This window comes from Trachypithecus francoisi, unplaced genomic scaffold, assembly GCF_009764315.1.
Source record: "Trachypithecus francoisi isolate TF-2019V2 unplaced genomic scaffold, Tfra_2.0 Lachesis_group11, whole genome shotgun sequence".
NCBI classification, from domain to species: Eukaryota; Metazoa; Chordata; class Mammalia; order Primates; family Cercopithecidae; genus Trachypithecus; species Trachypithecus francoisi.
This window is the reverse complement of record NW_022681456.1, coordinates 127618619-127646617: the sequence shown is the minus strand read 5'-3', so window position 1 is coordinate 127646617 and position 27999 is coordinate 127618619. Positions and strand designations below refer to the sequence as shown.

The 27999-nt window shown below is 41.6% G+C and overlaps 2 protein-coding genes across 2 annotated transcripts; one reads left to right on the top strand and one right to left on the bottom strand.

Annotated features, from left to right (window-relative positions):
* The first annotated feature begins 302 nt into the window (after positions 1–302).
* On the top strand, positions 303–27999 carry TIGAR (TP53 induced glycolysis regulatory phosphatase). The gene is made up of 6 exons (XM_033223163.1): positions 303–510; positions 10898–10935; positions 16866–16987; positions 24291–24368; positions 26047–26157; positions 27052–27999. The coding sequence occupies exons 1-6, from the start codon at positions 341–343 to the stop codon at positions 27481–27483; spliced, it is 951 nt and encodes a 316-aa protein (XP_033079054.1). The 5' UTR covers positions 303–340; the 3' UTR covers positions 27484–27999.
* Positions 3561–4042, bottom strand: LOC117090676 (40S ribosomal protein S15-like). Its single transcript, XM_033223164.1, has one exon. The coding sequence runs from the start codon at positions 4040–4042 to the stop codon at positions 3632–3634; it is 411 nt and encodes a 136-aa protein (XP_033079055.1). The 3' UTR covers positions 3561–3631.

Here is a 27999-nt window from a genome sequence, read left to right as displayed (position 1 = left end):
GGACTAACAGATCTCATAGAACACAGTCTGTGGGTCGCTGTACACCCGTGAGGCATTCATCACAGTGGCCAGCTATAAGACTAACGGTTGCGTTCCAGCGTCAATCGCATCAACCACAAATCGGTGCGCCGGGTTCCTTATCTGCCCGAACGCAGGCAGCTGGCTAGCGGGGGAAGAAATCCTGCCGCGGACTCCGCGGGCTGGGCCCCTCGCACCTGCCGCGCGCCAATCACAGGCCGGCGCGCAGGGGCGCAAGCGCCGCAGCCCTGGGCGGGGCCTCCGAGGCTCCCGCAGCTCCCCCGCCCCGTCGGCCTCGCCCGGCCCTGAGTGGCCTGCGGGGATGACGTGCGAGGCCGCCTGGGCCTATGGCGGCGGAGCCGGCCGGCGGCTTGGCGGAAGTGGTGTGGGGGAGGTGGCCCGCAGTGCAGGGGCGGCGCGGAGCGGCGCGGGGCCACTGACGGGTTGCAGCTCCGGGAACATGGCTCGCTTCGCTCTGACTGTTGTCCGGCAGTGAGTATGGCTGTGGCAGGGTGCCTTTCTCTCTTCCTTGAGTGTATTGGAGCGGGTGAAGGGAACACGGGTCTGCCACCCTCTCCCCTCCCTGCTCGCTCCGCCCGGGGAGGGCTGGCTTGGAAGCGCTTTTTCCGGGGCGCTTGCCCTGGGGCCGTCTCGTGTCGCCCCTCGCCTCACCCCAGCAGCCCCGAGGGAGGACGGCAGGTCTTAGATAGCTTCTCCCGTGTTTCAGATAAAGCGAGACCCGGAGAGCAAGGGATCGGGGTTCGAAGGCACTTGGTGGCTGCACCCAAAACGGTGCCAGACATGTCCACAGACTTGTCTGGGCATCGTTTTTGCTCCCCGGCAGATTGCAAAGAGTTTGCAGAATTGCTCGTCCGTGGCTGATGTTTTTGATGCCGGCTGCCTTCGGCTCTCCTCTCTGTTTCTGAGGTTCCCTCTCTTTTCCCCAGACAGTCAGCCCCCCAGGCACATATATGAGACTTCTTTCCTTTCCCCAGAGGTTACAGATCTGGGAGAGAAAAGAGGGTCACAACTCTGATCTCAGCAGACCGTATCATCCCAAGTAAATGTTTTTTATTATCATAACATTACACGGAGCTGAATGCTGATAGGTCTTTATGTTTCTTTTCTTATCAACATGTATTTGCCAAGTGTTAACGGGAGATGAGATGAAAATCAGGGTAGTTAAGAGCATAGATTTTTCTTTTTGTGTGTGTGAGATGGAGCCTCGCTCTGTCTGTCACCCAGGCTGGAGTGCAGCGGCGCTATCTCTGCTCACCTCAATCTCCTGCCTCCCGGGTTCAAGCGATTCTCCTGCCTCAGCCTCCCTAGTAGGTGGGATTACAGGCATGCGCCACCATGCCCGGCTAATTTTTGTATTTTTAGTAGAGACGGGGTTTCACCATGTTGGCCAGGCAGGTCTCGAAATCCTGACCTTAAGTGATCCGCCCATCTCCGCCTCGCAAAGTGTTGGGATTACAGGCGTGAGCCCCCGCGCCCTGCTAAGAGCACAGATTTTTCAGGCAAGGTAGACCTCGGTTGGAATCTGTTCTCCAGCTAAGAGCCAGGTAGCCTGGACTTAAGTTTCCTGATATGCAGATGATAGTGCCTATCTCACTATTTTAATGTGAGAATTAAATGGGGGACAGGTAAAGTGTATGATGCAACAGGGGAAGAAATATATCTGAGAAATAACTTCTATAAAGACAGCTCCAATAAAAGTGGAGTTTATTCCCAAATACGAACGTATAGTTTAGCACACCAGCATTTTGTGTGGGTACTATGTGCCAGTAGACTGGATCATACAGATAAATAACATACCATTTCTGCATTCATGGAGCTCACAAGGGCCATTAATATGATTTAACTTTGTCAGTTGACTTGAACTGCTATCTTTTCTGGCCTGTCCTTCCTTTATAAGAAAGATAATCTTAAGAATCCTCTAAAATTGTCCGTTTGGGATTAGCAGGATTTTAATGCCTACCTTAGAAATCTAGTTCCTCCCTGTCTCTTCTCCCACCCCTTTCGGTTGTGTAGAATGCCTTGGGAGAATTCTTAACTTACTAAAGGTCATACAGCTAACTGGTAGCAGAACAGGAACTAGAGGCCTGATCACCCTTTCTTCCATGTTAGAGCACTTTCTAGACGTCTGACCCAGCCAGCCCAGTGTCATATTTATAATTGAAACTCAAGACCATCAAGGTGGTTCACCCCTGTAATCCTAGCAGGTTGGGAGGCGGAAGTGGGTGGATCCCTTGAGCACAGGGGTTCAAGACCAGCCTGGGCAACATGGTGAAACCTCTTCTCTACCAAAAAAAAAAAAAAAAAAGCTGAGTGTGGTGGTGTATGCCTGTGAACCCAGCTAATAGGGAGACTGAGGCAGAAAGATCACTTGGATCACGTGAGCCTGGGAAGTCAGGGCTATAGTGAGCTGTGATTGGGCCACTGCACCCCAGCCTAGGTGACACAGTGAGACCCTGTCTCAAAAAGAAAAAAAAAAAAAAAAAGAAAACTCAGAAGTTGTAGAATATTTGGGTTAAGGCAACCCCTAAAAAGTAAGATGATTCCTATTTAGATTCCTAATAGACAACAGTCATACAAATGTGGATTTTATTCCCTTCCTGCTGCTTAAAAAGGGTTTGATTCTGGAGGCCCTCATAGGAATCATTTAAAAAATAAGTCTTAATAAATGATTATTTGCCAGACACTGTTGTAATTAAAATCTGACAGCTTAGTGAGTTATGGACTGATATCCTCGTTTTTCACGTGAGGCAGCTGAGACAGAGACGCCTTGTAACTTGCTTAAAGTCACATGGCAAGTTGAGGAAGTAGGAGTTTAACCAAAGCAACTTGACCACTCACCGTCTTTTGTTTCCTACTTAATGTGTTAAAACCTGGTATTTGTAGCTTACTTGAACATCACCAGCCATTTTTGAGGCTACTTTTTATTCTCTTAATATAATTGTGTGGAGTTATGACAATATTTTGTTCTGTTTTATATGTAGGAAGATGGAGTGAGAGTGTTGAAATAATTGATAGGGCTGGTCCAATGCTTTCCTGTCTGGACCATCCCTCTTCTTGCCTTCAGAGTTCTCAAAACCAAAACCTGGTGATTCTTTCAGGAAAAGAAATGATTTTAAATTTGACTCATTATCACCATAGTTAAATGTAGTGACTTTTTGAAGAGTTAGAGAATTTTATTGGACTTACCTCTTCAGATAATGCAAAAAAATCTTTAAAGCAATTTAAGTTCAACAGAACCCATTAGGAATCTTGTGCTGTTCCTGTATGTGGTTTATCTTTCTTCATACTTTGACATGGAAGTACCAGTGTGTATCATTTATGGAATAGACTGCCCAAGGTTCCAGAATTTAAGTCTATCATCATTGTCAGACTATAACTTCTCATGATCTTATGGCACAGCATTGTTGAAAACTCCAACACGTGTAGTTGGCATTACCAACTATCCAGCACTATTGAAGTGTCTGGTTCCTTGAAATGTTATTTGTAGGTGTTTGCAGTTAGTCCCAGGCAAAACCATCCATTTCACTTCCTTTTTTTTTTTTTTTTTTTTTTGGTTGGGGGGAAGAGATGTGTGCCTTTATTAGCTGAGCCACTACTTGAGGGGGATGAAGCGGGAGGAGTGGGTGCCCCCGAGGCCCGGCCGGCAGTGCTTCACCGGCTCGTAGGTGATGGAGAACTCGCCCAGGTAGTGGCTGATCATCTCTGGCTTGATCACCACCTGGTTGAAGGTCTTGCCGTTGTAGACGCCCACCATGCTGCCCACCATCTCGGGCAGGATGATCACGTCCCGCAGATGACTCTTCACCACTTCCGGCTTCTTGGCCTTGCGCAGGCGCTTCGGTGGCGAGTGCTGTTTCCGCTGCAGGCCGGGATTCAGCTTCCGCCGCTGGCACGCACTGTACAGTTGCATCAGCTGCTGGTAAGACGTGTCCGGATACTGGTCAGAGTCCACGCCCCGGTAGGTGAATTTGCGGAAGGTCAGCTTCTGCTCTACCTCTGCCATCTTGCCGGAGCCTCAGAAAAGTTCACTTCCATTTTTAGGCAGCTCTTAAAACTTTAATATTTTTTGGCAAACTAAATTTAATTTACTTTTAATGATTTAAAAATGAATTAGTAAAGTTTTTTTGTTTTTGCTTTTTTTTTTTTTTTTGAGACGGAGTTTCACTCTTGTTACACAGGTTGGAGTGCAATGGCAAGATCTCGGCTCGCCACAACCTCCGCCTCCTGGGTTCAAGCCGTTCTCCTGCCTCAGCCTCCCGAGTAGCTGGGATTACAGGCGTGCGCCACCATGCCCGGCTACTTTTTACTTTTGGTAGAGTTGGGGTTTCTCCATGTTGGTCAGACTGGTCTCGAACTCCCGATCTCAGGTTATCCGCCCGCCTCGGCCTCCCAAAGTGTTGGGATTACAGGCGTGAGCCACCGCACCTGGCTGAATTGGTCAAGTTATTGACAGCAAGACTCATTTGGTTTTCTTACTGTATCTTTGTTGGCAGTTACTTTTTGTGTAAGGCTAATAATCGTTCTGTATATTAATAAAGCAAGCAAAATACTAGTAGGTAATCTGTAATTTAGTACTTTTATAAAGCTAATACTTTTATAAAATTTTAATGCTTTGTAAAATTATAAAGGTACTTTGTACAGATACTTTATAAAGATCAAGGACAGCCAAAAGTCCTGTAATCCCAGCGCTTTGGGAGGCCGAGGCGGATGGATCACCTGAGGCCAGGAGTTGAAGACCAGCCTGGCCAACGTGGTGAAACCCCGTCTGTACTAAAAATACGATCGTGGTGGCGGGCGCCTGTAAATCCCAGCCCCTCGGAAGGCTGAGGCAGGAGAATCTCTTGAACCCGGGAGGCGGAGGTTGCAGTGAGCCCAGATTGCGCCATTGCACTCCAGCCTGGGAAACGAGTGAAACTCCGTCTCAAAAAAAAAAAAAGGACAGCCAAAAGTCTTGTGTTACTAGCTCTTGAAATCTTCTATATTTGCAAATTAATTTATTAGTGTAAAGGAATTAGGACTAAGCTGTATTCGTGATATCGGGTGAGGGTTTACATAATCATTTACGCTAAAGAACATCTATTTTGAAAACTTGACCCAAATTTACACTGATTTCCCATGATTTGCCCCTCCTTTGTAGCAAGCTGAGTATTGTGTGTTGAATTTGAATTCCTTAAAAGGAATTAAGGGAAATTGAGCTTTCTATATGCTCATTTTTGAAGAAATGCGGCAGAGTATAAATCCAGACTAAGAAGATAAAGTATCTTTTATGTAAAAACTGTGAGATAACCTACAAAATGAATGATGTATATTTGTAGGTCCTATAAATGGCTGATCCTAAGACTTAACATCTTGGCATAAGCACTTGGATTCCTGCAGAGTCAGGTTTCTGTTTTGGAAATGGACCACACTGCAGATTTTGAAAATGAGTGGTGTTATTCCTGACTCCTTCAAAATATATCCCTCTGACCTTTCAGCTTCGTTCACCTTCTTTGCTGCTATCGCACGTCAGACTTGGTTAAGGGAAATAGATTATTAATAAAACTGTTTTAGCCATCAACTTTCCCTTCCCATTCCCCAAGCATACTAATTAAACAGTTACTTCAAGGATTTATATAAACCTCTCAATAAAGCTGATAAAAGCTGTAAAATTAAATATTTATGAAAGCTTTTGGAAAAAATCTATTTTTGGATTCCTACTCTTTAATATTTATAAAGTGATTTGAACGCAGAAATGCCAAGTAGAACTAAACCGAATGCTGTGAGTGTTAATACTATTGAGTCTGCAGCAGCCTCTGTTGATATACGGCTAAACGAAGCCTTCATTATATCGCAGTGGTTATGCTGCTTTCACTGAAAATCGTTAGATGGTGGGGCAGTACTTTTATGAAACTATCAAATTTCTGGGATTCCATTTTTTAGAAAGTGACATTTTGACAATATAAACCTTTGTTTTTTTTGTTTTTTTTGTTTTGAGACGGAGTCTCGCTCTGTCGCCCGGGCTGGAGTACAGTGGCTGGATCTCAGCTCACTGCAAGCTCCGCCTCCCGGGTTCACGCCATTCTCCTGCCTCAGCCTCCTGAGTAGCTGGGACTACAGGCACCCGCCACCTCGCCCGGCTAGCTTTTTGTTTTTTTTAGTAGAGACGGGGTTTCACCGTGTTAGCCAGGATGGTCTCGATCTCGTGACCTCGTGATCCACCCGTCTCGGCCTCCCAAAGTGCTGGGATTACAGGCTTGAGCCACCGCGCCCGGCCCCTTTGTTTTAATTTGAATCTTTTATTATCTACTTTGATTAAATAAAAATGCTGAGTTAGTCTTTTGAGCAAGTATACAAAAGGTAATCATCTCTGCCAAATTTCTGTGATTTGTAAATACTGAGTTTTTTGGTGGCTCTTGCATGATTTCTTGGTTGGCAGATTATTAAATTTCTTCTCACCCCTGATTTCAAAATGAGGGTGTGTCTTTGGCTTTGGCTGGAAATTGTATTAGCTATGTTAAAAGAAAAACTTTGGCAGGGCGCGGTGGCTCACGCCTGTAATCCCAGCACTTTGGGAGGCCGAGGTGGGCGGATCACAGCGTCAGAAGATCGAGACCACGGTGAAACCCCGTCTCTACTAAAAATACAAAAAATTAGCCGGGCGCAGTGGCAGGCGCCTGTAGTCCCAGCTACTCCGGAGGCTGAGGCAGGAGAATGGCGTGAACCCGGGAGGCGGAGCTTGCAGTGAGCCAAGATCGCGCCACTGCACTCCAGCCAGGGGGACAGAGTGAGAATCTGTCTCAGAAAAAAAAAAAAAAAAAAAGAAAAGAAAAAGAAAAACTTCACACAATTCACACAAATTAGACTTTGTTTATTTGAGCAAAGAAATGATTCATAGATCAGTCAGCACCTAAACAAGTAAAGCTTCAGAGTGCTAAACCCAGTGACATAGGCAGGCAATATTTATAGACAGAGAAGGGAAGTGACATGGCCAGGCGTGGTGGCTCACACCTATAAACCCAGCACTTTGGGAGGTCAAGGCAGGAGGATCACCTTAGGTCTGGAGTTCGAGACCAGCCTGGCCAACATGGTGAAACCGTGTCTCTACTAAACATACAAAAACTAGCTGGACGTGGTGGCACTTGCCTGTAATCCCAGCTATTTGGGAGGCTGAGGCAGGAGAATCACTTGAACCCTGGAGTTGGAGATTGCAGTGAGCCAAGATCACACCACTGCACTCCAGCCTGGGCTGCATAGTGAGACCCCATCAGGAAAAAAAAAAAAAAGAAAGAAAGGATGTGACATATAGAAGTAGCCTGATTGGTTATAGCTCCACTTTGCCTTATTGGGACATATCTGAGCAGTTTGCAGCCTATAATTGGCTGAAAGCTCAGCTGCCATGATTGGCTGAGACTTGGTTCTTATTACAGGAATATACTCTCAAATTATGTTGTAGTTTGTTTACATATTAAGTTAGGTGACAGCTCCCTAGGCATGGAGGCAGTTTTAGGCCAGGTTTAATTTAAGGGCTACAAGCCGCTGTCTAACGAGGATGTTATTTGTGTTTAAATAACAGATATTTTATTCTTGGTCTCAGCAATATTTTGAGGCTGAGACAGGAAGTGAATCCAATACATGGTAACTGTTTTCTAGATTAAAAATGACAGGTTCCCCATGTTTGCTCTGAATGCTTCTGCTTTATCCATCTGAGTGGTAGAGGTTAATATCCTCTTTCATGCCCATTTTTTAAGATTCTGAATGACTTTTGGAGTGTAGGAAATCGTTTTTTTTTGTTATTGTTGTTTTTTTGAGTTGAAGTCTCGCTTTTGTTGCCCAGGCTGGAGTGCAATGGCACGATCTGGCTCACCGCAACCTCCGCCTCCCGGGTTCAAGTGATTCTTCTGCCTCAGTCTCCCGAGTAGCTGGGATTACAGGTGCCTGCCACCACGCCTGGCTAATTTTTGTATTTTTAGTAGACACAGGGTTCCACCATGTTGGCTAGGATGGTCTTGAACTCCTGACCTCAGGTGATCCACCCTCCTCGGCCTCCCAAAGTGCTGGGTTTATAGGCGTGAGCCACTGCACCTGGCCTAGGAAATCTTTTATTAATTTTAACAACAATGATAATGGCAAATCAGTGCAGTTGGTTTTTACCAAGGTATAAATAGTTCTGTGTAATTTTTTTTTTTTTTTTTTTTTTTTGGAGACAGAGTCTTGCTCTGTCGCCTAGGCTGGAGTGCAGTGGCATGATTTTGGCTCACTGCAACCTCCGCCTCCTGGGTTCAAGCGATTCTTCTGCCTCAGCCTCCTGAGTAGCTGGGACTACAGGCGTGCACCACCATGCCTGGCTAATTTTTGTACTTTTAGTAGAGACGGAGTTTCACCATATTGGCCAGGCAGGTCTTGAACTCCTCACCTCGTGATCTGCCCACCTCGGCCTCCCAAAGTGCTGGGATTACAGGCATGAGCCACCACACCTGCCCAATTCTGTGTAATTGTATTTCTTTAGCATACATTTTTTTTTTTAAGCTAACACATCTGCATATTTAGAAATCAAAACAATTCTCCCTAGTCTTCCTGTTCTCCCCCCAACCAATAGGTGACCATGTTTATTAGTTTCATGTTTATCCTTTCATTGTTTCTTTGTGCATATCCAGATGTTTATTTCCCTCCTTTCTAAAAAGGTAGCTTGCTTTTTATATTATTCTATACCTTGCTTTTTCTACTTAATCATATATCTTGGTGAGCATTCCATATCTACATATAATCTCTCTCTTTAAAGGACACATTTACATAGGATTCCATTAGGTAGATATGTCACTGTTTATTTGTTAATATAAGTAATGGTTATTCTGGCCATAGTTAAGGAAACTAATTTCCTTGTTAACCGACATTTGGGTTGTTTATAATCTGTTGCTACTAGAAATAATACTGTAGCTAATGATTTTTTGTGTGTGTGAGATAGGGTCTCGCTCTGTCACCCATACTGGAGTGCAGTGGTGTGATCGCAGCTCACTGCAACCTCTGCCTCCCGAGCTTAAGCAATTCTCATGCCTCAGTCTCCCAAGTAGCTGGGATTACAGGCGCCCACCACCACACCTGGCTAATATTTGTGTTTTTAGTGGAGACGGGGTTTCACCATGTTGGCCAGGCTGGTCTCGAACTCCTGACCTCAAGTGATCCATACTCACCTTGGCCTCCCAAAGTACTGGGATTACAGGCGTGAGCCACCACACCTGGCCGCGAATGATCTTTTAAATATAAGTGAATTCAGTTATTCCCAGTAATTGGGTTATTGGATAAAAGGGTAAACAGATTTGTCATTTTGATAGATATTTCCAGATGACCCTCTCTAGGCAAAAGTACATTCATGAAGTTCTGTCATTTCCCAGGATTTTCTGCAGACCCTGGGCATGTTGAGGGTATGCAGTCCCTGCTTGTGCCTTTAAGGAACTGGAGCCAGGATAGACACACAGCTACAAAGTCAATTAGCACACAGATGAAAATTTATGTCGGTAGTGCCAGGGGACAGTGGGAGCATAGAGTGTGGTATTAAATAGAGTAGGTAGATGGGGAATGGTACTGGGGAGGGAGACCACCTAAAAGAACCCGGTCTTGTGTTGGGTCTTAAAGAACATTCGTATTGGCCAAAGCCAGCAGTCTGCATCTTGGCGGAGGCTGGCACACAGCTGTCTTTGTAAAGAGGCAGCAAAATTCCAGGCCAAGGCCTGAGTTTATGATTCTGACTTCCAGGTCTGGTAGATCTTTTTTCTACATCTGAGTAAATCAATCCTTTGTGACATTTTAATTATAAACTAGTACTTCACTTAAAAACATTGGAAGGATGATTTTCCATTGAAATCAAGGAAATGCAAATTAAAATTAAAGTGGGATGAATTGTTCAGGTACCAGACTGGCACAGATTGAAGAAAGCTTACATCACTGAGTCTTGTTGAGGGTGGTATACCGCACTACAGGGTGGTGTAACTTGCTATGACACTTTGGCATTACCTAATAAAGCCGGGTATTTGCATGCCTTATGGCCCAGCAATTCTAGTGCTAGGTTGGGTCAGCAAACATTTAAGTAGCGCTCAAAGAAATCTCAACTGAATTCTCGATTCTACTTTTCATGTATTTGACAAGTGCGTTTATTGTTAACCTGTTCTACTGTCTGTCCAGTCTTGCCCAGGCACTTCCGGCCCTTTTCCCCGCCGCCAGCCTCAGTAACCCTAGTTATTTTGTGACCAAGTTTCCAGTTCTTTTACCCTGCTGGTTGCTTCAGATTGCTTTGATTTGTTTTGATATTTTAGTTTTTAAAAGGATAGTACTCAAACCTCAGTTCAGTGTGCAGTTGATCTGCAAGATAGTTGTCAGTACTACAAAAAATAACTGCTGAAGGCCTAGGAACTAAGAGAAGGCTGGGGATTCTGAAGGTTTGTGGACTTCTCTTGCATTCCATTCAGATTCTCTTTCACTTGCTCATTCAGTCCAGCGATGAAGAGACTAACTCTCACGTTTTTGGTCCTGCTGCCAGTGAGAGTAGTTTTGATCAATGTATTTCTTTTAACAGCATTATTTGGCTAAAATGGTATTTGCATTATATTTTTTAGTAGGATTTTCCATTTGCAATCCACTTAAGATTGGTTCCTGATCTGTATGTTTTAGTTTGGAGCAGTTTGAAGTTCTTAGCTCTTCATTAAAGAAGATGATTGCAAATATTAGTTTAGAATAAATTGTTTTTACGGGTTGGATTATGAAGCATGTTACAAGTTTCATATGATGTCTTTATTAGTATAATCACACTTCATTGCTCATTTTTTTTTCCTCCTCTCAAAAATAGTATAATATGGCTAATGAGGTTCTCCTTCTCTTTCTATTTTAGTGGAGAAACAAGATTTAACAAGGAGAAGATAATTCAAGGTTGGTATAATCCGATTGTTATTGTAGCTCTCACCCTCCTGTTAATAAGATGTGTGAGTTAAGCAGATTTGGTGGGATGGAGTAGACTGGGGGCAGCACTCCATTGTGAATTGGGATTACAGAATCAAAGCATCATAACCACAGAAATACGATCAGAAATATGATCAGGACTGTTAGTAACCAGGAGGAATAAATCTCTCAAGTGAACTGGGTGTGAAGTACAGCTCTCCAAGTTATTCTTCATGTATAGCTTCAAAGTGACTCTGTCAGCTGATTCATTATATTGGGTCTGGGTGTCTTAAAATATAACTGTCTGGATTTGAAATTATTCTATATTTGGAAGCATGAAGCTTACTGACCGGTGTTAATGGTATTTTTTCTGCTAAGATAGTTATTTTAGTTTTGGTAGTAATAAAGGTTTAAAAAAAGAACTATTTTCATATGTGGTTGTTACTTTATTCTGAAGAGATTCTTTCTCCCTTTTTCTGTTAATTTGGACTCAGATCTTTTATTTGCCCTGTGATCCAGCTAGTCTGGCTTTTTAAGAATATCTTGGGTGAACTTTTGGCTAGACATGCTGTTTCTGCGCTGTGATTATAAAAGCATTTAGTTTTATTTTTTTGGTTAGGGACTTCTGGGGTTTACAGAAGCTGATTTTCATATTTCATGAGCCTGACTCCCTCTTATGGACACTAACTGGTCTGATTCTCAAGGGAACCTTTGTTTTCAGACAAAATATGCCCCACCCGGGTTATCCTTTGAACTGAAGCCTCTTACCACCTGGCTTTTAGTATTGCTCATTTCTCTTATTTCCTAAGACATTGACAGTGGAACGTCTGGAAAGTTTTTGTGTTCACACTTGTTTTAGGTTTGTTTTGTGTTCTTTTCCTGACCTTGTCAGTTGGATGCTTTAGTTCTTTAAGTTACAGCCTTTTGTGTGTAAGCATTCAAGGCTCACATATTCTTTTTTTTTTTTTTTTGAGGCAGGGTCTCACTCTGCCGCTCAAGCTGGAGTGCGGTGGCACGATCTCAGCTCACTGTACCCTCTGCCTCTCGGGTTCAAGCAATTTCTCATGCCTCAGCCTCCTGAGTAGCTGGGATTACAGGCGCATGTCACCATGCCCAGCTAATTTTTCTATTTTTGGTAGAGATGGGGTTTCACCATGTTGAACAGGCTGGTCTTGAACTCCTGACCTCAGGTGATCTGCCCACCTCGGTGTCCCAGAGTGCTGAGATTACAGGTGTGAGCCGCTGCACCCGGCCTCTGCACCCGGCCTCAAGGCTTATATATTTCTAAGTACTGTTTTTGTTTGCATGCCCATAGTTTTGGCACGTGGTAATGTGGTAAGCATTCAGCACTAAGTATTTTAAATTCCCATTGAGTGACTCCATTGTAAATGCTTTTGTGTTCTGTCAGTATGGTTTATTTGATGATACGTCTTTGAAATGTGTTAATTATGGTCAGTTTTTATAATTCTTCCATTGTATGCTTCAGAAAAATCTATAATCCCTCATTGTTGGGACTGGAGTTATATATCAAATAGCCTTCTTGATTCTGTTTTTCAAATCTTACACACTTTATTAACTTTATAAATGCACTAGTTTGCCTGCATGTCCTAAATATCAATTTATGAGTGCAGTATTTTTAATTCCCTGCTGCGGTGGCCAGTTTGCCCTTTAATAGTTGAAATTCTATCCATTTTTGGTTTCTATGTTCTGCTTTTGTACAGATTGAGGTTATTTTATTAGGCTTATACAAGTTTAAATGATTACATCTGAGTAAATGGGATCATTGATTTTTTTTATAGTGGTCCCCAAATTCTTAGTGAGACTTTAGTCATAAAGTCTTACTTTTCTGATAGTAATATAGCTACTTGAGCTGTTTTGGAGATGGAATTTCAGTGGTATGTATTTTTCCATCTCACTCCTTTCACCCTTTGTGTGTACTCATGTTTAAGTGTTACCTCATAAATAGTATGTAGCTACATTTTGGCTCTTTTAAAGATATATATAATTTGTCTTTCTTTTTTTTTTTTTTTTTTTTGAGACAGAGTCTTGCTCTGTCGCCCAGGGTGGGCTTCAGTAGTGCGATCTCGGCTCACTGCAGCCTCTGCCTCCCGGCTTCGAGCAATTCTGCTGCCCCAGCCTCCTGAGTAGCTGGGATTACAGGTGCTCTCCGCCACACCTGGTTACTTGTTTGTTTGTTTGTTTGTTTATTTATTTATTTTGAGATGGAGTCTCACTCTGTCACCCAGGCTGGAGTGCAATGGCGTGATCTCGGCTCCTGCAACCTCCGCCTCCCGGGTTCAAGTGATTCTCCTGTCTCAGCCTCCCGAGTAGCTGGGATTACAGGTGTGTGCCACCAGGCCCGGCTAATTTTTGTGTTTTTAGTAGAGACGGAGTTTCACCACGTTGGTCAGGCTGGTCTTGAACTTCTGATCTCGTGATCCACCCACCTCGGCCTCCCAAAGTGCTGGGATTACAGGTGTGAGCCACCACACCTGACCTAATTTTCGTATTTTTAGTAGAGACGGGGTTTTACCATGTTGGCCAGGCAGGTCTCGAACTCCTGACCTCAGGTGATCCACCTGCCTTGGCCTCCCAAAGTGTTGGAATTACAGACGTGAGCCACCACGCCTGGCCTAGAATTTGTCTTTTGACTGGCAGTAGTGGCTGTTTGCCTTTATTCTGGTCACTGATGTGTTTTGATTTTTTTTCTTTGTTGTTGTTTTCCCCCTTCTTTTTCTAGTCTTTCTTTTTTATCTTACCTGCTTTTACTTCTTAAGTGCTTGGTTTTTTCCTGTTCAGCACTCTCTTACTTTCCCCACTACCTTTGAATTGATGTACCATTTCCATTCTTTTCATGGTTATCTTAAAATTTTAACCCTCACACCTGTCTTAGCCAGGGCTGCTGTAACAGAGTATCATGGACCCAGTGGCTTGAACAGTACATAGTTCTAGAGACTGGGAATTCCAAGATCAGGGTGCCAGCAGATCCCGTGTCTGTGGAGGGCCTGATTCCTGGTTTGCAGACTGCTGTCCTCTGGTTAATATCCTCACATGGCAGAGAGAGAGAACGAGAGCACTTCTAAGGACACTAATCCTGTTCATGAGGGCTCCATCCTAGGATCTAATTACCTCCCAAAGGCCTGCCTCCTGATACCATCACATTGAGGGTTAGGATGTCAACATTTGAATTTTAGGGGGACACATTCACTCTGACAGTACCTAATAAAGTATAATATTAATATCGCCTCTTCCAAAAAATACAAATCACTTGTCTAGTAGCTTAGTCCTGTCTTTTTTTAATTGCTTGAGGTAGACATTATTATCTTCATTTGTTTAGATGGCATTTAAATTTATGAATATATTTGCAAGTTTCTCTGCTCCTCATTTGTTTTCATCTCAGACCATTTCTGAGGTACATTCTTTGAAAAGTCCTCTAGTGTATAGAGAGCAGCTGGTGGTAAACGCAGTGGCTTCAGTCAGTACACACTTCGAACTGGTGATTCTCTCAGCCCTTGGAAGATAGCATTCTGCAGTTTTTGGTTCCATTTTTCCTGGTGAGAGGTTTCTGTCAGCTAAATGGTATTCCATGGTAGGAAATAGGTCTTTCTCTGTAACTTCCTTTAAACTCTTCAATTTTGGTATTCTTCAGTTTCTCATAATGTATCTAGGAGGATTTTTTTTTTTTTTAATTTATCCTGCTTGATTTTCATCTGTTTTCTTATTCTGTGAAATTCTCAACTATTTTCTTTTCATATTCCTCCTCCCCTTCATTTTTTCTATTCTTTTTTTTTTTTTTTGATACGGAATTTCACTCTTGTTGCCCAGGCTGGAGTGCTGTGGTGTGATCTAGGCTGACTGTAACCTTCGCCTCCTGGGCTCAAGCGATTTTCCTGTCTCAGCCTCCCAAGTAGCTGGGATTACAGGTGTGCTCCACCATGCCCAGCTAATTTTGTATTTTTAGTAGAGACAGGATTTCGCCATGTTGGCCAGGCTGGTTTCAAACTCTTGACCTTGAGTGATCCACCCACCTCGGCCTCCCAACGTGTTGGGATTGCAGGCCTGAGCCACCACGCCCAGCCATTTTTTTTCTATTCTTTTAGCGTTCCAATTAGATGCATGTTATAGACTGAATGTTTTCCTTCCCAAAAGTTACATGTTGAAATCATAACTCCTAGTATGATGACATTAGGAGGTGGCGTCTTTGGGCGGTAGTTAGGTCACAAGAGTGCAGCCCTCATGAATGGAATTTATACGAGAGACACCAGAGAGCTCTTTCCGCTTTGTGCCATGGGAGCACTGAAGGAGAAGTCAGCAGCCTGTAACGTGGAGAGGGCCCTCACCAGAACCCAACCATGATGGTACGCTCATCTCAAACTTCCAGCCTCCAGAACCGTGAGAAATAAATATCTGTTGTTAATAAGCCACCCAGTCTGTGATACTTTGTTATAGCAGCTAAGACAGTGCATCATTAGGAATTCTCATTCTTTCCTTTGGAACTCTTGATATAGCTGAGCTATGTTCTATCTCCTTGTATCTGTGCTGTGTACTGGGCAATACCTTCTGCCCTGTCTTTGAGTTCATTAAACCTCCTTTCATCCGAGTCTCTGTTTATCCATTGAGGGGCCCCCTCCAGCCCCTGGCAATTCTGATTTTTATTATTAAAAGATGTATTTGGAGATTTTAGAAAACTGCTTATTTTTGATGCTTACTGTTAATTGCTTATTTTTGTGATTCTGTCTTTATGTTTTATTCATAGTCATTGTAAAGTCCATATTTGCTGATTTCAGCATCTGAAGTCTTGATGGGTGGCTTTGGTTTATGATAGATTATTTTCTTGTGTGTTGAATCTTTGGCTAAACAATTACTTGTTCTAAATTAGTGGAAAACCTTTTAGCCTCTTTTGAGAATGATTTGCTGTGAAAAGGATTTGTATTTTATTTTACCACAGGCCTGAGGCCGCACATTAAGTCTCCTTACAGGAGCCCTTGCTCCCAAGAATTTTGTGTTTAGTCCTCCCGCTTGCTGTCCCCTCCAGCAGGCCTCCTCCCCCAGCCCCACCAGCCTGTCCTGATAGCCCACCACCTTCATTTTTTTCATGTCGGTATTCACAGTTCAGCTCAGGGTTTTGGGGTTGCTTTGCTTTGTCCCTTGGAGATTTTTTATATGTTCTGTGGGCCCAGCAATGCAGCACACACACACACACACACACACACACACACACAAACACACACACACAGACACACACACACACAGACACACATACACACAGACACACACACACACAGACACCCACACACCCACACACACACAGACACACAGACACACAGACACACACACACTCCACACAGACACACACACCCACACACACAGACACACACATACACACACCATTTAGATCTTTTGTAGTAGGAGGTCCCTTCAGAGTGTCCAGTCAACTGTTATCCTGGAAATAGAGGTTTCAAAGCATTTTTTAAATGAAAAAGGAAAAGAAAGGGAGGGAGGAAGGAAAGAGGAGAAGTAATACCATTATAATACTGAGCATTTGGATGATGGGTATGAAGAAGGAAAAAACTTTTAGATGATGGTCCTACCGTCCCAACACATTACCTGTAAGATCAGAACCAATTATTGAAGAGATGGGCAAACATAAAAGAGGGAAGAGCTAAGACATTTGTATCTCATCATCACCTGATTCCCATTAGGCAAGCATTCTTTTGGAAAATAATTGAATACTTGAGCCTTTATAGACTTACAACTTATTTTTACTTGCTAATAACTCCCTGAAAAGTTACGTGGAAAAGTCCTTAAAAAAAACTTTCATTAAAATATAGATAAATGCAGCCTATATTTTCTACATGTGATTTATACATCTCTTATATGTAGTTTTTGATGTTATTGTTCCTCTTCTTAATATATCACAGGACAAGGAGTAGATGTACCTCTTTCAGAAACTGGATTTAGACAAGCAGCAGCTGCTGGTATATTTCTGAATAATGTGAAGTTTACTCATGCTTTCTCCAGTGATCTCATGAGGACAAAGCAGGTAAATTTATTTATTTATTTGTTTTGAGACAGAGCCTCACTCTATGCCCAGGCTAGAGTGCAGTGGTACAGTCTGTTCACTGCAACCTCCATCTCCCGGTTTCAAGTGATTCTCATGCCTCAGCCTCCCAAATAGCTGGGATTACAGGTGTGTGCCACCACACCTGGCTGATTTTTGTAATTTTAGTAGAGATGGCGTTTTACCATGTTGCTGGTCTCAAACTTCTAACCTCAGGTGATCCACCTGCCTTAGCCTCCCAAAGTGCTGAGATTACAGGCATGAACCACCACGCTCAGCAACAGGTGAGTTTAGAGTCAAGGTCTAGGCTGATGTGCCAGAAGTCTCAACAATTGTGTAATCTTGAAAAATCTGCTACCAGAGTCTATAGGGAATTAAACCCCACGCAGACATGACTTTCCTCAACAGAACTTATTTATTTTAATTTTATTTTGTACTTTTTTAAAAAATTAATTTTTAAATTAGCCTAGAAAAAAATGTCTAACAAGAATGTAAATAAGCTATTATGAGAGAGAGCAGGGAGAAATGACAGGAGAAATTAACCCACCGTGACATCAGGTATTATGATTACCAGATAGAGTAAGAAACCACTATGTCACTGTAAAGCAATAAAAGACTTGTTAGAAATATCTTCAGGGAGCAGATTACTATAAAAATGAAAAACCAGTTGGGCACGGTGGCTCATGCCTGTAATCTCTGCACTTTGGGAGGCTGAGGCGGGTGGATCACTTGAGGTCAGGAGTTCAAGACCAGCCTGGCCAACATGGTGAAACCCTGTCTCTACTACAAATACAAAAATTAACCGGATGTGGTGGCGTGCACCTTAATCCCAGCTCCTCGGGAGACTGAGGCAGGAGAATCGCTTGAACCCAGGAGGCAGAGGTTGCAGTGAGCCAAGATTGTGCCATTGCACTCCAGCTTGGGCTACAGAGCAAGACTCTGTCTTGAAAATAAAAAAAAAAAAAAGTAAAATCAAAATGAATGCAGTCTACTTCTAAAACCTCAATGGAAGGAGAGTTTTGTGACCAACTGTGAGTGAACTGTTGTTGGAATTTCATCTCCCCCATAAACAATTAGAAAATGTGACAAAATATGTGAAACCACTGTTTTCAGACATTAGACTTTGGGCACTGTGGGCCTATGATGCCTGAATGAAGTGGAACAAAGAAGGTGAGCCCTAGGAGTGTCCTGGTTTTCTGGCTGAAGCAATTTCCAGACTCTGGTAGGCGAAGCCAAGTAGAGCTTAGAGGTCTCAGTGAGTTAAGGAGACAAAACTTGGAATTGGGGGAGGTTAATTTTTGCATAACTAAAATTTGTGGGGCAGAGTACTGGAAGAAAGAGGTGGATAGAGAAATAACTCTAGAAATATGTACACGAATCTCCTTAAATTGAAACATTTCTTGAAACAAATGATCATTGAAACACAACACACCAAAACCCGTGGGATACAGCAAAGACATGAGGGAAGTTTATAGCTATAAGTGCCTACATCAAAAGAAGAAAAACTCCAAATAAACATCTAACAATGCATCTTAAAGAACTAGAAAAGCCAGCACACCAACATGGCACAAGTATATATATGTAACAAACCTGCACGTTATGCACATGTACCCTAGAACTTAAAGTATAATTAAAAAAAAAAAAGAAAAAAAAAAAAAAAAATTAAAAAAAAAAAAAAGAACTAGAAAAGCCACTTTGGGAGGCCGAGAGGGGAGGATTGCCTGAGCTCAGGAGTTTAAGACCAGCCTGGGCAACATGGCGAAACTCTGTCTCCACTGAAATAACAAATCAGCTCAGCGTGGTGGCGGCGCCTGTAATCCCAGCTACTCAGGAGGCTGCGGCATGAGAGTTGCTTGAACCTGGGAGGCAGAGGTTGCAGTGAGCTGAGACTGTGCCACTGCACTCCAGCCTGGGCAACAAAGCAAAACCTTGTCTTAAAAAAAAAAAAAAAAAAAAAAAAGAGAGAGAACTGGAAAAGCAAGAGTAAACCAAACCCACAATTGTGAGAAGAAAAATAATAATGATCAGAGTACAAATAATTGAAATTGAAATGAAAACTCCAAAAGATCAGTGAAATGATAAATTGGTATTTTGAAGATAAAATGGACAGACCTTTAGGTAGACTTAACTAAAAAACAAAGATCCAAATAGATAATATCAGATGTAAAAGGAGACATTACAACCAGTATCTCAGAAATTCAAAGGAGCATTAAGGGCTACTACCAGCAACTATATGCCAAAAAATTGGAAAGTCTAGAGGAAATGCACACATTCCTGGACACATGCATCCTACCAATATTGAACCAGGAAGAAATCCAAAGCCTAAGCAGGATAATAACAAGTAACAAGATTGAAGCCATTATGAAAGTCTCCTGGTAAAGAAGAGTCTGGGACCTGATGGCTTCACTGCTGAATTCTACCAAACATCTAAAGTACTAATACCAATCCTACTCAAACTATTCCATAAAATAAAGGAGGAGGGAATACTTCCAAACTTATTCTGTGAGGCCAGTAGTATCCTGATACCAAAACCAGACAAAGACACATTAAAAGAAGAAAACTACAGGTCACTATTCCTGATGAAGATTGATGCAAAAATCCTTAACAAAATACTAGCAAACCAAATTCAACAATACCGTTAGAAAGATCATTCTTCCTGACCAAGTGGGATTACTCTCAGGGATGCAAGGATGGTTCAACATAAACAAATGAATCAATGTGATACATTATATCAGCAGAATAAAGGACAGAAACCATATGATCATTTCAATTGAGGCTGAAAAAGCATTTGATGAAATTTAACATCCCTTCATGACGAAAACCCAAAAACAACCTAGGTAGAGAAGTAACAATATAAAACAATACAATAAAAGCCTCAACACAATAAAAGCCATATGCAGTAGACCCACAGCTTGTATCATAGTGAGTGAGGGAGGAGAAACTGAAAGCCTTTCCTCTAAGATCTAGAAGAAGACAAGGAGGCCCATTTTCACCACTGTTATTCAACATAGTACTGGAAGTATTAGCTAGAGCAATCAGACAAGAGAAAGAAATAATGAACGTTTAAATTGGAAAGGAAGAAATCAAATTATCCTTGTTTGCAGATGACATGATCTTATATTTGGAAAAACCTGAAAACTCCACCGAAAAACAATTAGAACTGATACGTTTGGCAAAGTTGCAGGATACAAAACAATGTGCAAAAATCAGTAGCATTTGAATATGCCAACAATGAATAATCTGAAAAAGAAATTAAGAAGTAATCTCATTTACAGTAGCCACAAATAAAATTAAATACTCAGGAATTAACTTGACCAAAGAAACGAAAGAGCCCCACAAGGAAAACGGTCAGACACTGATGAAAGAAGTTGAAGAGGACAACAAGAAAATGGAAAGAGATTCTGTGTTCATGGATTAGAAGAGTCAATATTGTTAAAGTGTTCATACTACCCAAAGCAATCCACAGATTCAATGCAATTTCCATCAAAATACCAATGACATTCTTCACAGAAGTAGAAAACAGCATCCTCAAATTTATGTGGAACTACAAAAGACCCAGAATAGGCAAAGCCATCCTTAGCAAAAACAACAAAACTGGAAGAATCACATTACCAGACTTCAAAGTATACAAAGAGCTATAGAAACCAGAATAGCATGGTACTTACATAAAAACAGACACAGAGCCAGCGGACCAGAGTAGAGAACCCAGAAACAAATCCATACATCTGCAGCAAATTCATTTTTGACCAAGATGCCAAGAAGATAGATTAGGAGAGTCTCTTCAATAAATAGTGCTTGGAAAACTGGATATCCATACACAGAAGAATGAAACTAGACCCCTGTCTTTCTCCATATATAAATATCAAATAAAAATGGATTGAAGACTTAACTAAGACCTTAAACTATGAAACTACTACAAGAAAACATTGGGGAAACTCTCAAGAACATTGTTCTGGCCAGAGATTTCTTGAGCAATACCGTGCAAGCACAGGCAACCAAAGCAAAAATGGACAAATGGGATCACATCAAGTTTAAAAGCTTTGGTGCAGCAAAGGAATCAACAAACTGAAGAGACAACCCACAGAATGGGAGAAAATATTTGCAAACTACCCATCTCACAAGGGTTTAATAGCTAGAGTATATATGGGGCTCAAACAACTTTATAGGAAAAAAATGTAATAATCCAATTAAAAATGGGCAAAATGTCTGAATAGATGTTTCTCAAAAGAAGACATACAAATGACAAAGAGACATATGAAAAGGTGCTCAACATCATTGGTAATCAGAGAAATGCAATCCAAACTACAATGAGATATCATTTTACCCCAGTTAAAATGACTTTTATCAAAAAGACAGGCAATAACACGTGCAGGCAAGGTTGTGGAGAAAAGGGAACCCTTGTACACTGTTGGTGGGAATGGGAATCAGTACAACCACTGTGAAGAACTGTTTGGAAGGAAGTTCCTCAAAAAACTACAAACAGAGTTACCATGTGATCCAGAAGTCCCGCTGCTAGGTATGTTCCCAAAGAAAGGAAATCAGGATATTGAAGAGATACCTGCACTCCCATGTTTATTGCAGCACTTTTTACAGTAGCCAAGATTTGGAAATAACCCAAATGTCCATCAGCAGATGAATGAAAAAAGGAAACGTACACACACACGCAATAAAGCACTTTTCAACCCCAAAAGAGTGAGATCCTGTCATTTGCAACAACGTGGATGGAATTGGAGGTCATTATATTAAGTGAAGTAAGCCAGGCACAGAAAGACAAAGTTGCCATTTCTCACTTATTTGTTGGAGCAAAAAATTAAAACAGTTGAACTCATGGAGATCGGGAGTAGAAGGATGGTGACCAGAGTCTGGGAAAGGTAGTAGGGTGAGGTGTTGGGGAAGTGGGGATGGTTAATGGGTACAAAAAGAAAGAATGAATAAGACCTAGTATTTAATAACACAACAGGGCGGCTATAGTCAGTAATAATTTAATTGCACATTTGAAAATAACTAAAAGGGTATAACCGGATTGTTTGTAACAGAAAGGATAAATGCTTATGGGGATGTACACCCTGGTGACCGGGATGTGATTATCATGCATTGCATGCCTGTATCCAAGTCTCATATGCCCCATAAATACATACATTTACTGTATACCCACAAAAATTAAAGATTAAAAACAGAAAAAAGCCAAAAAATGGAAACCTCAGTGGAAGTACTAAATTATAGATCATACACAGCTAAAGTGATCATTAACTTACAGATAAATATGTGATAACCTAAACATAGCACGACGTGATAGATGTAAAATGTGAGAGTTTAGCTGGGCACAGCGGCTGGCACCTGAAATCTCAGCACTTTGGGAGGCCAAAGCGGGAAGATCACTTTAGCTCAGGAGTTTGAGACCAGCCTGGGCAACACAGAGACCTCATCTCTACAAAAACTAAAAAAGTTAGCTGCGTGTGGTGGCACTTGCCTGTAGTCCCAGCTGCTTGGGAGGCTGGGGTGGGAGGATCACTTGAGCCCAGGGAGTTGAGGCTGTAGTGAATCATGACTGTGCCACTTCACTCCAGTCTGGGTGACAGAGTGAGACCCTGTCTGAAAAAAACAGTCCCTTTAAAAAGTAAATGAAATATGAGAGTTTAGAAGACACGAAGAGCATAAAGAGAAGTTCTGCTGTCGTTCGGAAGGAGATAGCAGAGAGAATGGGGAATGGGGAGGAAGAGGCGATATTCAGAGGTTATAGAATATTGACAATTTTACAGAATTGTTGAAAGACAGATCCAAGAAGTGCACCAAATCCCAACCAGGATAAATAAAAAAGAAACCCATATCTACATTAATTATAGCAAAATTGCAAGACTCCAAAGAATAAGGAGGAAAAAAATCATCCATTAAAGACCATTAGTTAGGCTTTCAGCAAATTTGTTCATATTGATGATTTCTTTATTGTGCTGAGAAATAATAAGGATTAACCTAGAGCTTTATACCCAGCAAGATTTTTTTCTGCTGTGTAGGTGAAACGACATTTCAGACAAAGAGATCCTGAAGTAACTTTGAAAGGAAAAATGAAAAAGAAGGAAAATAATTCTAGAAGGGAGATCTGAGTTTCAGAAAACAATAATGAACAAAGAAATTGGTAAAGGTATAGGAAAATGCAAGGGAATATTGGCAATACATGTAAAACAGTATGCTGAGGATGCCTGATTTGTCGGGAAATGTGTTTGTAAAAAAGGCAGATCATGGACCTAAATTACTTCTACAGTTTTGCAAATACAGGGTCACTTTGCAATCAAAAATCGCTAGACATACAGTGAGAGAAGGAAATGCGAATAAAAATGAGCTAAAGACAACAGAAACAGCCACATGACTTACCTGATGGAGTTATCAGACACGAGCTTTAAAATAACTCTATTTTTGTATAGGTGCAAGATGTAGAATTTCAGCAGAGAACTATAAAAAATAAACTGTAAAAAAGAGCCAAATGCAAATTCTAGAACTGAAAATACAATTGGAATTAAGGCGCAATGGATGGGTTTAACAATTATTTAGACACATGTGAATGGCAAATTAAGGAGCTAGAACATGGATTAGTAAACGTTGTCTGCAAAGAGCCAGATAGTAATTTTTTTAGGGTTTATAGTCTATACAGTCTTGTTACACCTGTTCAAGTCTGCGGTTATAGCAAGAAAGCAGCCATCGACCATGCATAAATGAATGCTGTGGCTGCGTCCCAGTAAAATACTTGATTTGCAAAAGCAGACGATGGTCTGGATTGTGCTAACTTCTGAACTAGAAGATAGGTTCGAAGAGAATATCAAAATCAGGAATGAAGAGACACGGATGCACAGTACAGAGAGAGGCAACTTTTGCGAAGGAAAATCATTTCTAATTTCTTTTTTTTTTTGAGATGGGTTCTCGTTCTGTCGCCCAGGCTGGAGTGCAGTAGCATGATCTCGGCTCACTGCAACCTCAGCCTCCCGAGTTCAAGCGATTCTCCCGCCTCAGCCTCCCGAGTAGTTGGGACTACAGGCGCGAGCCACCACATCCGGCTAATTTTTTGTATTTTTAGTAGAGAGAGGGTTTCACCATGTTGGCCAGGATGGTCTCGATCTCCTGACCTCATGACCCACCCACCTTGACCTCCAAAACTGCTGGGATTACAGGCATGAGCCATCGTGCCTGGCTCTAGTTCTTTTTTATTCACTAAGATGACATAGATTCTTTCAGTGTTTCCACCAGAATGGTGATTATTTTTATTAAAAAAAGGAACAATCGTCTTGATTTTCAGACCATGCATGGAATTTTGGAGAAAAGCAAAGTTTGCAAAGATATGACGGTAAAGTATGATTCAAGACTTCGGGAAAGGGTAAGTAACTTATTTACATATTGTTCTTCACCATGAATTATCAGTAAGCCACCGCAGTTTGTCACTTGGCTAAAAGTTAAATGCATTTCTGCCAGGGATTTTGAATCAGTGAAAATATTTCAGAACCTACCATATGACAGTCACTGTTACCTGCCCTCATATGTGGCATCTTATTATTAAAATCAAACAAGATAAGCATCTTAAGGTATAAAAGAAGGTACACTCATAAGAACTGAACACAGTATAGAAGAGTTTAAAGTAAAGGTGAAAAATATGGATATTGCGTAATTTATGTAACCTAGCTACTGCTGATGGACAGCTAGGTTTTCACTAGATTCCCACTGATGTAAATAATGTTAAAATAAACATCTTTGTAGTTAATTCATTGTGGACCTATATATTTCTAGAAATGGACATCAGTGAGTGTGTACTTTTTTTAAGGCTTTTATATACATATTGCCAAGTTGCTTTCCAGAAAACCTGTCCCAATTTATAGTCTCATGAATGACGTAGGAGAAAGTTTTGTTTTTTTTTTTTTTTGAGACGGAGTCTTGCTCTGTTGCCCAGGCTGGAGTGCAGTGGCCGGATCTCAGCTCACTGCAAGCTCCGCCTCCCGGGTTTACACCATTCTCCTCCCTCAGCCTCCCGAGTAGCTGGGACTACAGGCGCCCGCCACCTCGCCCGGCTAGATTTTTGTATGTTTTAGTAGAGACGGGGTTTCACCGTGTTAGCCAGGATGGTCTCGATCTCCTGACCTCGTGATCCGCCCGTCTCGGCCTCCCAAAGTGCTGGGATTACAGGCTTGAGCCACCGTGCCTGGCCGAAAGTTTTGTTTTTTTACACCAACAATTGGTATTATTAGACTCTGTGATTTCCCAATTTAATAGCTTAAGAATGGTGCCATGTGGCTGGCATGGTGGCCTGTAATCTCAGCACTTTGGGAGGCTAAGGTGGGCAGATCACTTGAGTTCAGGAGATTGAGACCATCCTGGCTAACATGGTAAAACGCCGTCTTTACTAAAAACACAAAAAATTAGCTGGGTGTGGTGGCACGTGCCTGTAGTCCCAGCTACTCAGGAGGCTGAGGCAGGAGAATCATTTGAACCCGGGAGGCGGAGGTTGCAATGAGCTGAGATTGTGCCACAGCACTCCAGCCTGGGTGACAGAGCGAGACTCCGTCTCAAAAAAAAAAAGGAAAAAAAAAGAAATAGATCTCTCATGTTAATGTCTTAAAACTCAACTTCCTTATAACTATGGTGATATATTTATTTAGCTATTTCATAGTGCTGTCACTGGGATCAAATGGGATAGTATGTGTGGATGGGAGGTGGCTGAGTTGGTACTTTTTGCATGTTAGTCTCTAGTCCTACAATCTGTGCAAATCTCTGTATTTATGTGTTCAATAAATTCCCACCATCTACTTAAGATTGCTTAGCAAGTTATTTTAAAATAACCCATTTGGACATAGCGTACAACTCAATATTTCAATTACATTTTCTAAGGTTCATGGCCCTCTACTGAGTACGTTCTCATTATCAGTTCAGAGGAGATACAATAAATTAAGTGGAGGAGGTTTAGCTTATTCGTGAGATGAATGTTCTAAATTTGCCATAAACATAAACTTAATTGTCATATTGCAGTCTCCTTTGAGAAACTGTTATCTATTGGACTATTTCAGAAATACGGGGTTGTAGAAGGCAGAGCGCTAAGTGAGATGAGGGCCATGGCCAAAGCAGCCAGGGAGGAGTGCCCTGTGTTTACACCGCCCGGAGGAGAGACGCTGGACCAGGTATGTGGCACTGTCAGAATGGTCTGCTGCTGTCAGAATGGTTGAATTAAGACTCATAAATTAGATGTTTTGGAATTTTAGCTAAGCAGTTTGAAAGTTGCTTGGTTCATTCTCTTTTCCTTTTTAAATTATCTATATACTTAGCAAATTACTCTTTTCCATTTAAAATATTATTTATTCTTCAGTTGCCTTTGTCATTACTGATAATGGACTTAAGGAAAGGTGTTATTGGATGGTACTTCTAAAAAAGACCTTTGAATATGAAGCAGTGGTTTAGTGGTGGGAGTGGAGTTCAAAGAGGGTGATCGGCAAGTCACTCGAGGTGAAATAACTCAAAACATGAAGTCTTCAAGCCTCTGCTGCCTCCTCGGCTCTGTTCACGATGGCATCCTTGTGCTTGCATTTCTTCAGTGTTCTGCTTTGAATTGCATTATTGGTGATTCCCCCTAACCCACCACCACCTCCTTAATCTTTATCTTAATTTTCTTGAAAATATTTTACTTTAGTAAGGGAAGAATTTGTTGCTGCTGTTCCAGGGGCACTGAAGTGCCAGAGACAGCTCCCTGTTAGCACTGTTGTATGAGTTTCTGTTGGCTTGTAGATTTCCCTGACTAGACCGTGAGTGCTTTGAAGTCAGGAATTGGGAATTGTATCTTCTTCATCTTGGTCTGCATGGTGCTTTCATAGCTCCAGAAATATGGTGGGTACTTATATACATATAGATGTCCCTGAAACTACTGATTGAAGGAATAGAAATGTAGATTGAGGTTCTTCTGCTTGTGTAGTACTTGGCATTCAATATTAGAAAAAAATCCAGTCAGTTATGTTCTGTGTTAACATTTTAAGGAAGTCGTTAATGGCACTTTATTTTGACTTTTATTTCTTTTCTTGTAGGTGAAAATGCGTGGAATAGACTTTTTTGAATTTCTTTGTCAGCTAATCCTGAAAGAAGCAGATCAAAAAGAACAGTTTTCCCAAGGATCTCCAGGCAACTGTCTGGAAACTTCTTTGGCAGAGATATTTCCTTTAGGAAAAAATCGCAGCTCTGAAGTTAATTCAGACAGTGGTGTTCCAGGATTGGCAGCCAGTGTCTTAGTTGTGAGTCACGGTGCTTACATGAGAAGTCTGTTTGATTATTTTCTGACTGACCTTCAGTGTTCCTTACCAGCCACTCTGCGCAGATCCGAAGTTATGTCAGTTACTCCCAATACAGGGATGAGTCTCTTTATCATAAACTTTGAGGAAGGAAGAGAAGTTAAACCAACGGTTCAGTGTATTTGTATGAACCTACAGGATCATCTAAATGGACTGACTGAAACTCGCTAAGGTTAAATCTGCATCAAAATTTAACCATTTTGAGCCTCTGAAGGGAGTGCCATTGGCTTTATTTACTTCTCTCCTCTGCTAGTGCTGATTTGGAAACAGTTAAAAGCCAATTTTTAGCTCAAGTGGAATCATAGCCACATAAAACTTTTAATGGACAACTATATAGAATTAACTTATTTTGTCTAAGTACAGTTGTCATTTTCCAGAATAATTTTACCACCCTGCTATGTGTCATCTCTGGATTGCACGTGGATGATGAAGGAACTCAGTATTGAAAGTTGGGGGATTAGTAACCTCGTTAACAACGGTTTCTTTTTCATTTTAGCCTATTTTAATGGGTGTTGGTAAGATACTGGTTTTTTAAAGTATCTCATCCAGTGCTTGGAAGAAAGAATGGTTTATAATTCCCAATACATGTTTATATTGACTATGTGTTATATTTTTAAAATCCTTTAAATAAAAAATCCTTATAAGTTTATGTAAAGCAAAATAACACTAACATGTTTTACATATAAA